The sequence below is a fragment of the Panthera leo genome, chromosome C2, assembly GCF_018350215.1.
Source record: "Panthera leo isolate Ple1 chromosome C2, P.leo_Ple1_pat1.1, whole genome shotgun sequence".
In the NCBI taxonomy this organism is placed as follows: Eukaryota; Metazoa; Chordata; class Mammalia; order Carnivora; family Felidae; genus Panthera; species Panthera leo.
The window spans coordinates 65,953,407-65,969,346 of NC_056687.1; the positions used below are offsets into that span (position 1 = coordinate 65,953,407).

The window sequence follows — 15,940 nt, forward strand, 5'->3', positions numbered from 1 at the left end:
ATTCCTCTGTCTTGTCATTTTGGAGGGGAGAAAAACAAAAAAGAAAAAAATAATAAAATAAAATTAAAATTAAAAGATTCTTTCTCCACTTGGTGGTGCTGTTTAGCTCACTGTGGTCCATCAGTGCTGGTGGGCTAGGAGTGAAAATGGCTTCACCCTGCTAAGTCTCTGGAGTGGGAAGTTTGCACCCTTGCAGATGTGCAATCACCCCTCCTGTGTCCCTGGCTTCTGTCAGATCCCCACCTCCACCCGGCTGTGTCTGAGCTGTCCACCTGCCAGGTGGTGCAGCTCGCCTCGGTTTTCTCTCAGGCATGGCTGTGTTTGAACCCCACACTTCAGAGGCCCCCACAGCCTGCTGTGATCCTCTGGGGGAGGGTTTCACTGTATTGTGGCCGGTGCTGTCTTGTCCCAGGAAATGGTCACTTGACTCACGCAGAAGCAGTGGCTCAGAGTTTATGATATCATAACACACTGTCAGAGCCAGGGTTTGCGGTCCTCAGCCAGTGTCTTTGTTCCTACACTGGTGAATGGAGCAGCTCTACAGTGCCTGCCAGGTCTTTTGCCCCCGGAGAGGCCGTATCACTTCTACCAAATGCACTCCAAGCAGGGGAACTGCTTCTCCCCATGTGACCCAGGGGATTCTCAGATCATGCTGCCTGCTTCCTTGCAGAAGCACCACCAGGTGTTAACCTCCAAAACGTTAGACTCTGTACTCTGCTCACTGGGATCATGGATTCCTCTCCACAGCAGCATCCATGGCTCTTTTCTCCCACAAATCAACTTCGGCAGTTCCTACCTTCCACAGGCGTTTTTGTTTGTAGACATGCAGCTTTGATCTCTAAGACTTCTGATTTCTTGGGTATTCAGAATTATTTGATTATTTTGATATTCATGTAGCTGTTTGGGGGAGGAGGCAAGCTTAGGGTTACCCTACTCCTCTGCCATTTTAACCCTCTTAATTCTGAATTTTATTAAAATTAGTTCCCACTTATACCTAAAAATAGGTTGGGCCCAGATAAGCTTGTTTTCAACCTGTGAGGTATAAGCCTTTGCTAGTAAACAGCTTGCTATTTCTTTTAAAGTCCATTTTTCTTGGAGTATATATTTTACGAGTCCTTTCAGCAAGGACCCATGGTCTTAATTTTTGAGTCCTTTGTCTCTGTTTTTATCTCTTTCCTTCACTGTTGAATAACAGCTTGGCTGGGCATAAAACTCTAGGTTGACAGTTACTTTTCCTTAGCACTAGGAAGCTATTATTTCATTATCTTACTACACCCGTATTACTACTATTGTTTCTTTGTAGGTAATCAGTTTTTTTCTCATTAGGAGCTGTTAGTGTCTTTTTTCTGTATTCTCATTGTTCTAAAGTTTTACTATGGTGTTTCAAGATATCAGTTTAGAGCACTCTTTCTTTAATTGTGGAAAATTTCAGCTACTATTGCTTTAAACACTGCCTTTCCTATGTTCTCTTTCTAGAATTTCTACTAAACAGCAGTTTGAATGTGGGAATCAATTTTCCATGAAAGAAACATTTTTTTCATACTTTCCATTTCTTTATCTTTTTGTGCTGCATTCCAGGAGAATGCCTCAGTAAGATCTTTTAGCTTACCGATTCATTCATCAGCTGACTTCAGCCTACCTTTCAGCACACTTAGTTCACAATTACATTTTTTCATTTCTAGGGATTCTAACTGGGGTTTTCATAATTGTCGGTTTTTTAATCTTCTTATTCTTGTTTCATTGTTGAAGTTCCTGCCTTTACCTCTCTGAAGTTAGAAAACATACTTATTTTAAAGTCCTTTAGTGAGTACCTTATTATATGTATTTTCCCAGGTATAATTTCTTTCATTTGTTGAATTTCTTATCTAGTCCATAATCTCAGCCATCCTTGATAATATGGTGATTTAAAAAGCCAGCCCAAATCTGAAGTTTTGTCATTTTATTTATTTAAAAAAAATTTTTTTTAATGTTTATTTCTGAGGCAGAGAGAGACAGAGCATGAATGGGGGAGAGTCAGAGAAAGAGGGAGACACAGATTCAGAAGCAGGCTCCAGGCTCCAGGCTCCAGGCTCTGAGCTGGCAGCACAGAGCCCGACGCGGGGCTTGAACTCACAAACCATGAGATCATGACCTGAGCCGAAGTCGGTCGCTCAACCACTGAGCCACCCAGGCACCCCTGAAGTTTTGTCATTTTAAACATACATTGATACTTTTTTCCTATTTTTGACTATGCAAATTTTTCCAAGATTGTATTTCTCCCTTTTGATTTATAATGCTTAGTAAAAGTAGCAGACAACTTTAATTTTGATATGTTATTTTTTCTCTTTCAAAGAGCATCTTGTAGCAACAATCAACTGTTTGCATAGAAGACTGAATTCTCCTGCACATACGTGTTTAGGCACTGGTAAAAAAGGTTTCTGGGCAGGATTTTTGATCCTACTACATATGGTATAAGTTAATGCTTAGTTACTCAGAAATCTCTTTTTCAGTGAGGGGAGCTACTAGAATAGAATAAAATAGAGTAGAATAGAATAGAACATTTGGGGCCCAAATCACTGAAATTATCCTGGAAAAGGGACTGTTTTAATTAGAAGACTACCTGGGAAAAAATTTAGCAATCCTGGGAGTCCTTTCATAAAGAATTCAATAGTTAAATAACAATTTGCAATATAATCTAATGATGAAGAAAAGAAAAGAAGGTGAAGAAAGGGAAGAGTGAATCTGAGAGCAAACTTAAATATTCCTTCCTATTTGTTTAAGTCAAGAACTAAGAGAAATTAGTATCTGGTTGTCAGTTATGACTCCATGTCTGCTTTAATCAATGCTTTGGAGTGAGTGGGGAGGTACACAGACAGAAAGGATACCAAACCTTAGTAGTTACTTGACATTGGCAGAAAGTATCTCCATCTTCTAAAATATAAAAAGCCCACTATTTCAAAATCATATAAATTCTCTTTTGCAACTGATGGGTACCATTAATCAGAGTACACAGCCAGCATATTAAATTTACACTCTCAGGCTTATTTTCTCACTTTGAAGCTCAATTTCCAAAGGTCTAGAGACTTGAAGCCTTTCATGATTTGTGGGAATTTCTAAAACACAGTTTCCAAACATGCTTCTGAAAGGAGAAAAGAAACTATTGTTGAATTTAAATCAAAACTGTAGTGTTTACAAGTTCCTGTGGTGTATATTTGTCAACATTGCATATTTGTCAACATTGCACTTCTGTTCATCAGGCTTGGAACAATTTTATTTTTTAGTATTTGATGAATATTGAAAACAGAAAACTCATTCACAGAATTTATAGAATTCTTCCTTTCCTTTCTGTTTCGCATTAACAGACCAACCTTAAATTTGTTTCTTGGAAAGTATTTTGCTTTTCCAATCATTAGGGATACTGAAATGGGTGTCTTTTCTCTAGCAAGGGCCCATGACCTACTGAAAAAATACATGAGAGTCCCTTAGTGCCAGTAACTTTAACCACAGGTACAAGTAGAAAACGTTTTGCTTCTCCACCCAAATAAAAATGACATTAAGAATATCAAAAATATATTGGGGCACCTGGGTGGCTCAGTCGGTTGAGTGTCCGACTTCAGCTCAGGTCAATCTTGCAGTCTGTGAGTTCAAGCCTCATGGTCAAGCTCTGTGCTGACAGATCAGACCTGGAGCCTGCTTTGGATTCTGTGTCTCCCTCTCTCTCTCTGCCCCTCCCCCCACTCATGCTGTGTGCCTCTCTGTCTCTCAAAAATGAACAAATGTTAAAAAGAAAAAAAAATAACAAAAATATAAATTAGTTCTACATTATGGTTGGTTACAGGGAGATGGAATTATAGTGAGACAGTTTTGAACAAAAAGGCAGAAAACCGGAAGAGAAACACAGACAGATTAAGAACCAGGGGCACCTGGGTGGCTCAGTTGGTTAAGCATCCAACTTCACCTCAGGTCACGATCTCATGGCTCTTGAGTTTGAGCCCCATGTCGGGCTCTGAGCTGACAGCTCAGGGCCTGGAGGTTGCTTTGGATTCTGTGTCTCCCCCCTCTCTCCATCCCTCCCCCCACTCACGCTGTCTCTCTCTCTCTCTCTCAAAAATAAACATTTTTTAAAAATTAAAAAAAAAAAAGTTGGGGCCCCTGGGTGGCTCAGTTGGTTAAGCATCTGACTTTGGCTCAGGTCATGATCTCGCGGTCTGTGAGTTCGAGCCCCGCGTCGGGCTCTGTGCTGACAGCTCAGAGCCTGGAGCCTGTTTCAGATTCTGTGTCTCCCTCTCTCTCTGACCCTCTCCCGTTCATGCTGTCTCTCTTTGTCTCAAAAAAATAAATAAATAAATAAACGTTAAAAAAAAAGTAAAAAAAAAAAGAAAGATAAGAACCATACATTTGTGGATAAAGAAAGTAGTTTTCTTGAGGTGGCATCCTCATACTGCATCATTTTCAAATACTATCACTCACGACAGGCTTTATTTTAAAATACATGAACCACATAAATCTCATCGTCACTAGCTGGTTTCAACTAAGTGACTGATACTAAATCTCATTGTCCTCATCTGATCAAATAAAAAGGGGTAGGGTGCCTGGGTGGCTCAGTTGGTTGAGTGTCTGACTCTTGGTTTTGGCTCAGGTAATGATATCGTGGTTTCATGGGTTCAAGCCCTGGATGGGGCTCTGCACTGGCAGCATGGAGCCTGCTTGTGATCTCTTTCTCTCTCTCTCTGCCCTCCCCTACTTGTGCGCTCTCTCTCTCTCTCTCAAAATAAATAAATAAACTAAAAAATAAAAATAAACAGGTGCCTGGGTGGCTCAGTCAGTTGGGCATCCGACTTCGGGTCAGGTCACAATCCCATGGTTTGTGGGTTCGAGCCCAGTGTCAGACTCTGTGCTGACAGCTCGAAGCCTGGATCCTGCTTCAGATTCTGTGTCCCCCCCTCTCTCTCTGCCCCTACCCTGATTGATCTCTCTCAAAAATAAATAAAAACATTAAAAAAAATTAAAAAATTAAAAAAAAATAATAAAAAGGGGTGAATCAGGACATTGCCCAGGTTGTTTCTACTTCTAAGACTGTATTTCTACATGACCCTTTTAGCCTACACTCAACTAGAATTTAAATTTGGAGCATGGCCTAAACCTTTACTGATTCTGATTAGTAAAGAGAAATTAGAGCATACAACTGAAAAATGATAACACAGACAAAAAAGATCCTACACACAACTGAGCCAAAGGTACAATGACCATAAAGCACAGTTTATTAGCCCAGAAAACCAGGTCAACCAGGCAAACAGTTTTGACCAATCCTCCTGATTACATATGCAATAGAAGTCAGAAGGATTAGGTGTTAGCCCTACTCTGTCACTGTGGAAAATTCTTGGGGTTGGAGTCAGAGATCCCTCAGATCAAATCCAATTCCACCACTCATTAGTTTTGGGTTCTTATAACTTAACCTCTCAGAGCTTCAGTTTCTTCCTCTCATCTCATAGAGGTATTGTGAGAATTAAAAAGCATATTTAGAGCCCCTACTACAGAGCCTACAGCATTATAAGTACTCAATAAATATGATTTTTGCCTACCTTTCCCCCAATGTGATAGAAGTAATAATTGGTTTTTTAGTATATCAAGAAGACTTAAGTGAGATGGTTGGAATTATGGAACTTCAAAATTATGAGGAAACCAAGAACTGTCAATTTTATGTATAAATCTCTTTCCAACACTTCTACTTCTTACTAGCTCTCCTAGCATCATCAACATGTAAGCTATCATCATCTCTCATTCTCCTAGAATGACCTCCTTCTAACCAGCCCTCAAAGTCTCTTATCTTATCCACCCTCTCCCCACTCCATTGCTGTGCAGCATCAAGACAGATGTGCTTAAAACTCTCTCATGTGGGGGCACCTGAGTGGCTCAGTCAGTTGGGCATCCGACTCTTGATTTCGGCTCAGGTCATGATCTCAGGGATGTGGGAATGAGCCCTATATTGGGCTCTGCACTGACAGCATAGAGCCTGCTTGGGATTCTCTATTCTGTCTCTCCCTCTCTCTGCTCCTCCCCTGCTTGCATTTGCTGTCTCTCAAAATAAATAAATAAACTAAAAAACAAACCAAAACCAAAAAACCAAAAGCAAAAAACCTCTCTCCTGTGCACTTAGAATAAAATCCAAACTTTACCATGGCCTGAAGATCCAAAATGGCCTGGGAATGGTCCAAGTTCACGTTTGCCACTTTCCCTTTTGGCCACTTTCTCACTATGCTCTAGTACAATGTCCTCCTTTCAAAATGTTGGCCTTCAGTCCCTCTTGCCTTCAGGCTTTTACATGCACTGTTCCTTTTACCTGGACTGATCCCACCCCACCCTCTCCTAGTTAATTCTTATTCTTCCTTCAAAAGCTCAATTCAGATTACTTCCTCAAGAACCAAACTAAGTCATGTCCCTCTGTTATTTCAACACACTCCATTTGTCTTCATAGAACTTATAACAACTATAATTAAATAATGAGGTTTACACATTAGTTGTTTAATGTCTCCTGTTAGTGTGTCAGCTCCATGAGAATAGGATCATGTTCACCTTTGTATCCCCAGTACCTAGGACAGTGCCTAATACATGGCAAGTACTTCATAAATATCTGTTGATGAGTCAAGAAGGGACATCTTGTCCAAATGCCTTATTTTGCAGATTCAGAAGCTGTGGTCAGGATATGTTAAGTGACCTGCCTAAGGCTGGGACACCAAGAGTTCTTATTCTCAGGCTAATGTTCTTTTCACTATTTAACTCTTTCTAGCTCTAATATTCTGTTATCTTAGAAAACTCAAAACAAGATGTGAAAATATTCTACAGATGACGGATGCTTTTTTTTCCACTTTGGACAATACACTTCCTTTTGCTCTTTTTCTCACACCCTTGCAGAGCACTTTTAGGAGACTTTTGCTATCCTATTTCCTCTGCTTTCTCCTTCCATTTAATTCAAAATTTATTTACTGAATAATGTAGTGCATGAGGCGGACCTGTGAACAAAGAATTACAATCAATAAGGTAAATGCAATGGCAGGATGAATGAGGTACAAAAGGACAGTTTAGTCAATAACTAATTGTTGTTCAGGAAGCAGTAGAGGAAGAAAATAGATAACCCTGGAGATAGGTTCTGAAGGATGAATAGGAGCTTGGCAGGTGCAGGCAACATTCCAGGCAAAGGCAACTGCACATGTACAGAGGCACTGCATCCATTCAACACATATTTAGTAAGTGTCCATAAGGTGCTGGTAAACTGCAGGCTCACTTCTTTTCACAAGTAGCAGTGCTAGTATTGCGACAGAGAAAGGAAAGTAGAGAAAGAATAGGAGTGCTAGTGTTGCTACAGAGAAACGATACAGAGCAGTGGAAAGCAAGGGTTTGGTCAGAGTATCTTGTTTGTCATGCTACACGGCATAAACTTTGATCTATAAGTATGGAAAAACACCAGACAGAGCAAGGAAATGACAACCTCAGATTTACATTTGTGTGAGTACCTACTCAGTTCGGATCACTCCCCCGGAACCAAGAAAAAAGAAAAACTGCTTCCAAAATCAGCTTGGGGCAAACACAATTCCAAACGCTGTCACACACAACGATCTTATTTATTCACGTACAAACTCGCTGAGATGGCCGGGCAGTGCTCACTGCCCAAGAATTAAGGAGCGGGCCTGGAAGAAGACGGTTACGTGACAACTGTACGACGCCAAGACCAGGCCTAGCGCTCCGGGGCTCCCGGACACCGCCCCAGGCTCCCCGACTCTTGGGGGGCACGGCCCAGCTCACCTCTGCAAGTTCTCGATCTCGGCCGGGATGTTCTGCAGTTGGTTGCCGCCCAGGCTGAGGGTCTGCAGCGCGCGCAGCTCCAGCAACGAGGCGGGCACCTCCTGGAAGCAGTTCCCGCTGAGGTTGAGCATCTGGAGGCTGCGGCAGAGCGGCGACTGGGCCAGGCCCTTGGGCAGCGCGCCGGGCCCTCCGAGCCGGTTGTTTTTGGCCAGCAGCGTGCGCAGGCTGCTCAGCGCCAGCAGCTCAGGCCCGAGCGCGGTCAACGCGTTGCCGCTCACGTCCAACAGCTGGAGGTGTGGAAAGCCGCTGCCCAGCGCCCGCGGCAGCGACACCAGACGGTTATGAGGCAGCAGCAGCCGGAGCAGCGCCTCCCTGGCGCCGCGCCGCTCCTCGCCCCGCGCCTCCAGCTCCAACTCCAGCGTCTCGGGGGACACGTTGAGGCGGGACATGTTCAGTTCAGCCTCCCCCGCAGCGACCACCGCCGCTCCGGCCTCCTCCATCGCGGCCGCCGCGGGGCGCGTGGCCCCGGAACCGAAGGGCGCCGCGCGCGACCCACAGGCCGGGAGCTCCTCCGCGCCCCGGAACCTGAACCGAGGGCTGCGTCGGAAGTGGCGCGAGCTGGCGCTAACCCCGCGCGCCCCCGCCGGGTCACGCGACGCTAGGCGGCGGGGTGCGCGCGCCGTTCGGGGGCTGGGCTGCTTTTCACGCGGCGCGCAGCGCGGAGATAGGGCGCGGGCGTGGGGGCAGGGGCCGAGTGGCTGCCAGGTAGAGCCTTGAACCTCGGAGGGTTTATAGTCCCTGAGGTCCCAATGACCTGTCCCCAGAGTGAGGGACTGCCTCGGTAAACAGACCTAGGACTGTTTGCTTTTCTGGCCTCGAGGGTTCGCGCGTCATGGTGCACCGCCCCCTTGGTTCCCAGGTTAGGAGTGGGCCCTCTACGCTGCAGGATTCAGTGAGAACACAGGAATTTAGTGATGAGTCATCTTCAGTACAGCAATCCCAGGAATTTAGAGGCCGGGGATTAACCAAGCTGACTTCAAAATGCAAAGACAGCTGGACTAGAAAATCAGAACCCCTGGATCCTTCCTCCGGTTCTCTTATTAAATAAGCTATGTGTCCTTGGACAAGGGATTTCATTTCCGTTTCTCCATCCATAAAGTATTGATAATACTTGCTCTGTTTACCCTACAGGATTCATTTCTTTTTTAAGCATGATAAAAATAAGGTATATCAAGTAATGGTGTTTCTATTTTTTAGCTACAGAAGCTTTTCCGTGGTTTTTAAGTTGTAGTGGCTAGAAATGAATCTGGGAGCCAAGGGGGTTTGTTAATTTCGGATAGCTAAAATTAACTGATTAGTTTAAGAACCAAGCATTGAGACTTTACTGCAGGTTAAAACTGCAATTAACTGGCAAAATCCTGACGCTGGCTTTGATTTAGTACTTATAATTAACATATTTGCCCTAAACTCAGTCTCCTCTGAAATTACTTTTTATGATTTTGAAAAGTCATGAGTAGAAATGAGAAAAATATCAAGCATTTTTTTTTACTAATTGTATAAAATTAGTATATAATCAATGACATTAATTTGCTTTCCTCCTAAAGGAATAAAGTAACTTTTTTCTTGACACTTATTTGTGTGAGAAACTTTATGCCTCTTACTGGCTGCCAAATTTTAATTTCTGGTTGAGTTATAGTGGGAGGATATACTTGGACAGTTTAAACCAGAGATCGAATGTTTTTAAAACCTATAGTGTCCCTGCTTTTGAAACCTGTTTCTAAAGGGTCCTCTTAAAAAATTAGACCTTGCTTTGGATCAAGATCACATACTGGCAGGGCCCTTATATGTGGAAATTGCAATTACTTAATACAGTTTTATGCTTCTAAAAATGTTTATATGTCTGTGATAAAAATTAAGTGACAGGAATGTCATATAAAATGAGAAAAAAACTATTTGTGATTCAGAAATAGTTAAGGTTACAAATCAGTAAAATGAAGGGGGAAAGATGGAGATAGCCTCAATAATAGAGAACGAAGCTGCCTGACAGAAAGTTTTGAAGAAATGTTTCATGTGAGAATCCCCTTCTTGTTCATAATGAGCCCTATCTCAACAACCATGGTTGCATCTCTTTTCCTTGAGGCCAGATAAGTCTAAGCAGCATCCCCCAACAGTATAGTGGGCCTTAAAACTATCCAGGCAGCCTGGAGAGTTCTAAAAACCCCGCGGAAGGTAAAGGAGCATTGGTGGCTTGTTCTCATTCACAGTGATGGGCTGTGTCTTGTGGCTAGCTGAAGGAGATGCCAGAGACGCAGTGGGGGCACTGGAGAGTGTGAAGGGAAAAGGAGACAGCACAGCACAATGCATTATTTAGGGAAAGGGATATGGATTTCAAGGAATTGCGAGAGTACATGGCATATTTGTCCACTTATTAAAACTTAACCATCAGGCTACTCTTGGGTAAAATTGAGTATATTTCAGGATAGGTCTCCTGATTAGGATTTTTATTGAAAAAAAGAAGGGAAACCAAATGAAGGGCATTTCTTCCTTTGGCCACTCTTTCTAGGTTTCCTGAGGGCAGGAACTCTGTCTACCCCACACTGAGACATAGTATGTGCCTAATAAATAGTGAATAAAATTGGGGCACCTGGGTGGCTCAGTCGGTTGAGCATCCAACTTTGGCTCAGGTCAAAATCTCACAGTCCAGAGTTTGAGCCCCGTGTTGGGCTCTGTGCTGACAGCTCAGAGCCTGGAGCCTGCTTTGGATTCTGTCTCTCTCTCTCTCTCTCTCTGCCCCTCCCCTGCTCATGCTCTGTCTCTCTGTGTCTCAAAAATAAATTAAAACATTAAAAAAAATAGTAAATGAAATAAAGCATGAATAGGTTTTGGCATACCTGATTAAGATGGCCTTATTGCCCAAATAACTGCAGAAAAGCCAGGAAATAAGCTGAATGGAGGATCCTTCCGTAAACCATACTAGCTGGGAGGCAACATACTGATGCAGTTAAAGCATGGGCTTTGGCTATTATGAGATATAGGTTTCAGATCTCCCCCCTCTGGAAATCAGATTTCTTTCATTTAATCCTGACTTTGTTACTTAATACCTTTAAGCTTTAATTTCATCTAATTATGAAGAACATTGTCTGTTTCATAGGGTCATTATAAGGCTAAATCTAAAGTGCTTACCATAGTAACTAGTTCAAGGTAAATATTCCATGAGTAGTGGCAATTATTAATATTATTAGCATTAATAGTAATAGTATTTATTGTTACAACCATTACTTTCTCACACTTATTTTATCATGATCGAGGTAAAGAGAAAGTTGAGAACAATCTTTACTCGTGATGGCATAATTTACTGCATAAACTGTGGTTTTCTGCCAGGGCCATGCCATGTTTCAGGGATTAAAATTGAGAGGTTGGTCTAAACTCTCCTCATCCCTGAGTCTTGACTCCCAAAATTTATGCTTATTGTCCTGTCCCCTAGTTATATCAAGACATCATGCCTTGTAAACTGGATTTCTACCTTCATTGCAGCTACCTCTGGATTCAGATAGGCGTTCTGAAGCACTGCTTTCATTATTTCAATCCATCCCTCTCCCTCCTCCTCTGACCCCATGTCTCCTCTTTAGTTACCAGATGAAGGTCAGTTGCTTAGCCTGGCATGCAAGGTTTCGAATTATCTCCATTGCTGAATCCCTCTCAGTTTGGCTTATCTACTTTGGCCTGGGATGGTTTAAAGTTCTGCCAAATTCCTACCAACTGTAGTCCAAATCTCAAAAAGCCAGTTTAAGGCAGCATTGAAGGCAGAGGGAGATCCATCGTGAAGAGACAATGGCCTCTATATTTACAGGGGCCCAGAGTGAGTCTGCAGCCAGTTTGGTCATTTAGGGTCTACAGTTCAGTTATTATTAGCAGTTTATTTCTTTTCCTTAGTATATTCTCACTGTAGAATTGATAGATTAAGAGGTTTTCCTGAATATCTTTCCCCAAACCAGTCTTCTTTATTGAAATTTTTTGAAGATTCAAATAACGACGTGACATTTTTTTGGATCTGGAAGTCTTTGGCTAAGCATTTATTAGAGCTATAGAAGCATCCTGATGACTATTCCCATTGAAATCACTCCATTTAGGGTGTTTTCTCTTACTTAGTGAGATATTTACCTTGGCAACTGTTTTGGGAATCTGGGTGGCTATATATCTTTTTAATTTTATGCATTGCTTAGCCTATGTTTCATAATTGGGTTGTTTTACCTTTTCATGGATAGTTAGCCATAGCAACAACTATAAACAAGTTAAAATACTTCTAGTCCCCAATTTATTCATTCTCAAATACTCATGGAGCACCTTTTTTGTGTAAAAAGTGAACGATACATTGGAAATATATGGAGATAACTAAAAATAATGGCTAACATTTATTGGTTGTTTTCAAGTGCCAGGCACTGTCCTAGGGGCTTTGTAGTCACTATTTTATTTAATCCCCATACTCATTCTATAAGGTAGATATTATTATCCCTATTTACAAACAAGAAAACTGAGATGTGGTAAAATTAAGTAATTTGCCAACTCACACAGTTATGATGGGGCTGGATAAACAAATAGTGGAATATGACTCCAAAGTTTATGATTTTATCCAAATACAATCACTGCCTTGAAGATACTTATAGTAACAGAGATTAAACATGAACCTATAATAAAACAAATAATTCAGTTTAAAACTGGGCAAAGGATCCGATAGACATTTCTTCAAAGAAGATATACAAATAACTAATAAATATATGAAAAGATGCTCAATATCATTAACAAAAGCAAATCAAAACTACAAAGAGATACTATTCATACCCACGAGGATGGCTAAAACCAAAAAATAATGAGTGTTGGTGAGGATGTAGAGAAATTGGAACCCTCCTACCCTGCTGGTGGAGATCTAATATGGTACAGTTACTTTGGAAACCAGTCTGGTAGTTAGTTCCTCAAAAGTTAAAATAAAAAAAAAAAAATTACCATATACAACCCAGCAATTCCACTCTTAGGTATAGATCCAAGAGAACTAAAAACATGTTCACACAAAAATTTGTACACAAATGGTCATAGCAGAATTATTCATCAGAGCTAAAAAGTGGAAACAACCCAAAGTTCTATCAACTGATAAATTGACAAATAAAATGTGGTTATCCATACAATGGAATTTTATTTGGCAATACAAATAAATGAAGTACTGATACATGTTACAACATGGATAAATTTTGAAAACATGAGAACACATAAGTGAAAGAAACCAGTCACAAAAGACCTTATAACAGGTCATCCCATTTACATGAAATGTCCAAAATAGGCAAATCTATAGAAACAGAAAATAGATTAGTGGTTGTCAGGGACTGAGGATGGAAGGAATGAGGAGTGGCTGCTTGGCACAGAGTTTCTTTTTGGGGTAATGAAAATGTTCTAAAATTGAGTAAGACGATGGTTGCACAACTTGTGAATGTACTAAAAACCATTGAATTATATATACTTTAAGTAAATGAATTGTATGGTGAATGGACTTTATCTCAATAAAACTATTATAAACCTAAAGTTACTAAAATAGGAAGGATCAGTTGGTAGCTGACATACAGAAGCATAACCAAATACTGTGAAAATTCAGAGTAAAGACACCTTTCCAGGCTGCTGTAATTAAGAAAGCTTTCATTGGATGATGGCATTTTGGTAGAGATGGGATGAGGCATATGGAATTGGATGAAAGGGAAAGAAGAAGGTATTTCTTGAGAAAGAATGATGAAAACAAGAAGCGAATTACAGCCTATGTCTGGGAAATGGTGGAGAGTCCGGTTTGGCTGATGTGCTTTGTGCTGATGGTTACAACAGCCAAGTATTGCCACACTTTGGAGAATAATGGGAGAAGATATTTAAAATTGTGACTTTGCCCCACAAATCTAAGGTGTGCTGTTATGATACAGTATAAAGGAAGAATAAAACTTGAAATGATTAATTGGTCTAGATCATGGTGGGAGAGGTATGAATACCAGGTGAGGAGACCATCTCTGATTCTTTTCTTTCTGGAAGCTCTATATCCCATTTCCTTACTGGCTCATGGAAAGACTTCCAGGCTTGGGGCAGTCTGTGGGAAGTAGCACCTGCAGAAAGAACCTTATATCTGAGTACAAAGTATTCTTCATGGTTTCTCAGTACTGTGGTAGCATCAGGGTGTTCTTCCACTGCATTGGAGTGGAAGTCAAGTGTATGTCAAGCCTCAATCCCTGTAGCATGAGTTAGAGAAGGGATATGAACTGATCACAATTATTTCACTCCATTATGTTCCATTTCACAGTTATTTTATTGAGCATATTATGTAAATAAAAGTCTATGCTAGGTGTTATAAGAGCTTAAACAAACAAACAAAAGACATCACTCAATAGTTCATGTTAATGGATGTAGTTGTAAGTTTATTTTGAAACTTCATAAGTGTTTCCTTCACTCAGCCACTAAAAGTGATTGGGAGAACTGAGAGGTACTGGAGATTCAAAGCAAGAAACTAAGTGCTTCATTCATAGTCAGGTGGGGTGATAGATCTAGGGCGAAGCTGCTTCCGGCACCCATCCCCAGCAGGCGGCCTCCTGCTCCTGTCTTTACCTTCTTGGCCTTTTTCTAACAAGTCTGCTTACAATGAAGTGTTCCTTCAAACTCTGGATTATAGTCTATCTGGGCTGTGTAATGGGTGTAAGGACTAGGGCAACCCAGTTCAGACCCAGACCCAGTAATTCATGTGCTATGGGAGAAAGGCACCCTAATAAAGAGCTGACCCTATAGAACTTGGGGTTAATGGGAAAGGCTTTGAACAGGGGACCCAAATCATACTTACCCCTAAGAGAAAAGGGATACCTCCTGAACCTTCTCTCTCTGTACCACATTATGTGTGTAAGTTCTGTCTGTCCATTTCCTTATTTTTTGAGTTATAATGTATTTATCATAATGTAAATATAAAATATCACTATAGAAAACTCAGAAATATATAATGTAAACAACTAAAGTCACACATAGTCTCACCATCCAGAAGTAACCACTGCTAACATTCTAGCATATTTCCTTCCTTTTCTATATGCGCATATTTTTTTTCCACAAGGTTGAAATCATGCATATGTGTAAACATTGATTTGTATTTTTATTTTTCATTAAAAATTGTACAATGAGCACTTTCTGTGACATTTAATTATTTTTCAAAAATATGATTAAAAAATAGCACAGTATGATTCCCCCATATTGGACATTATGGTATTCTTTTGGTTTTACTCTTCAACCGTAATGCCTTGCAAACACTTCCTTTTTTAGCCAACAAATGCAGCTATTAGAAATATTAAGTCTCATGGAGTTCTTTACTGAGCTTTTGCTGCAACAGCTTGGTAATAACAGTATCACCAAGCCTTCTCGCTGGGGACTGCCACACAACTGTCCCTTCAAAGACATGCTACCTCCTCACTTTTCTTCTCACCTGGTTGATAAGAGGCACCAGCTGCCACACAGGTAAGCTCTTTCAATAAAGAGACTGTTTAGAGGGGCGCCTGGGTGGCTCAGTTGGTTGAGCTTCCGACTCCGGCTCAGGTCATGATCTCACGGTCTGTGAGTTCACGCCCCACGTTGGGCTCTGTGCTGACAGCTCAGAGCCTGGAGCCTGCTTCAGATTCTGTGTCTCCCTCTCTGACCCTCCCCCGTTCATGCTCTGTCTCTCTCTGTCTCAGAAATAAATAAACATTAAAAAAAGTTTAAAAAAAGAGACTGTTTAGAGAAATTGTTGGCTGTGATGGTGAACTGGAGAGCCAAATGAAAGGTAATGTGACTGAAACATTTAGGTATCCACCTCAACTGTATCTGGTCCCCTTACACTTAGTGTCTGCATAGAGCTTGCTCATAGACTTCTCATAGTTTTTCTATAAATGTGAGGTGAAAATGGTACAAGCCCTAGAGGCAATACCTGGGTACATTGCTGGAGTTGTCTGTTTTGATTTAGTTAATACTCATCTTTAGTAGTGTATAAATTTCTTTTTTCCTTTTTTTCCTTTATTTCTCTTTCCTGTTATATAGTAAAACTTTGTAACACTGCATCCGATTTAATTTTGTTAATTTGTTAAAAAGACTTATGGATGCCTACAACATATGGAACACCATGATG

General features: G+C 41.1%; 1 protein-coding gene across 5 annotated transcripts in view; it reads right to left on the reverse strand.

Moving 5' to 3' along the window:
* LRRC58 (leucine rich repeat containing 58) overlaps positions 1-8,342 on the reverse strand; it is a 106,344-nt gene extending 98,002 nt beyond the window's left edge. For all 5 annotated transcript variants that reach the window (XM_042954975.1, XM_042954978.1, XM_042954977.1 and 2 more), the window contains exon 1: positions 7,780-8,342. In XM_042954975.1, coding sequence (XP_042810909.1) covers positions 7,780-8,279 — 500 coding nt within the window. In that variant the 5' untranslated portion in view covers positions 8,280-8,342. The remainder of the gene's footprint in view (positions 1-7,779) is intronic.
* Between the last annotated feature and the right edge of the window lie 7,598 nt (positions 8,343-15,940).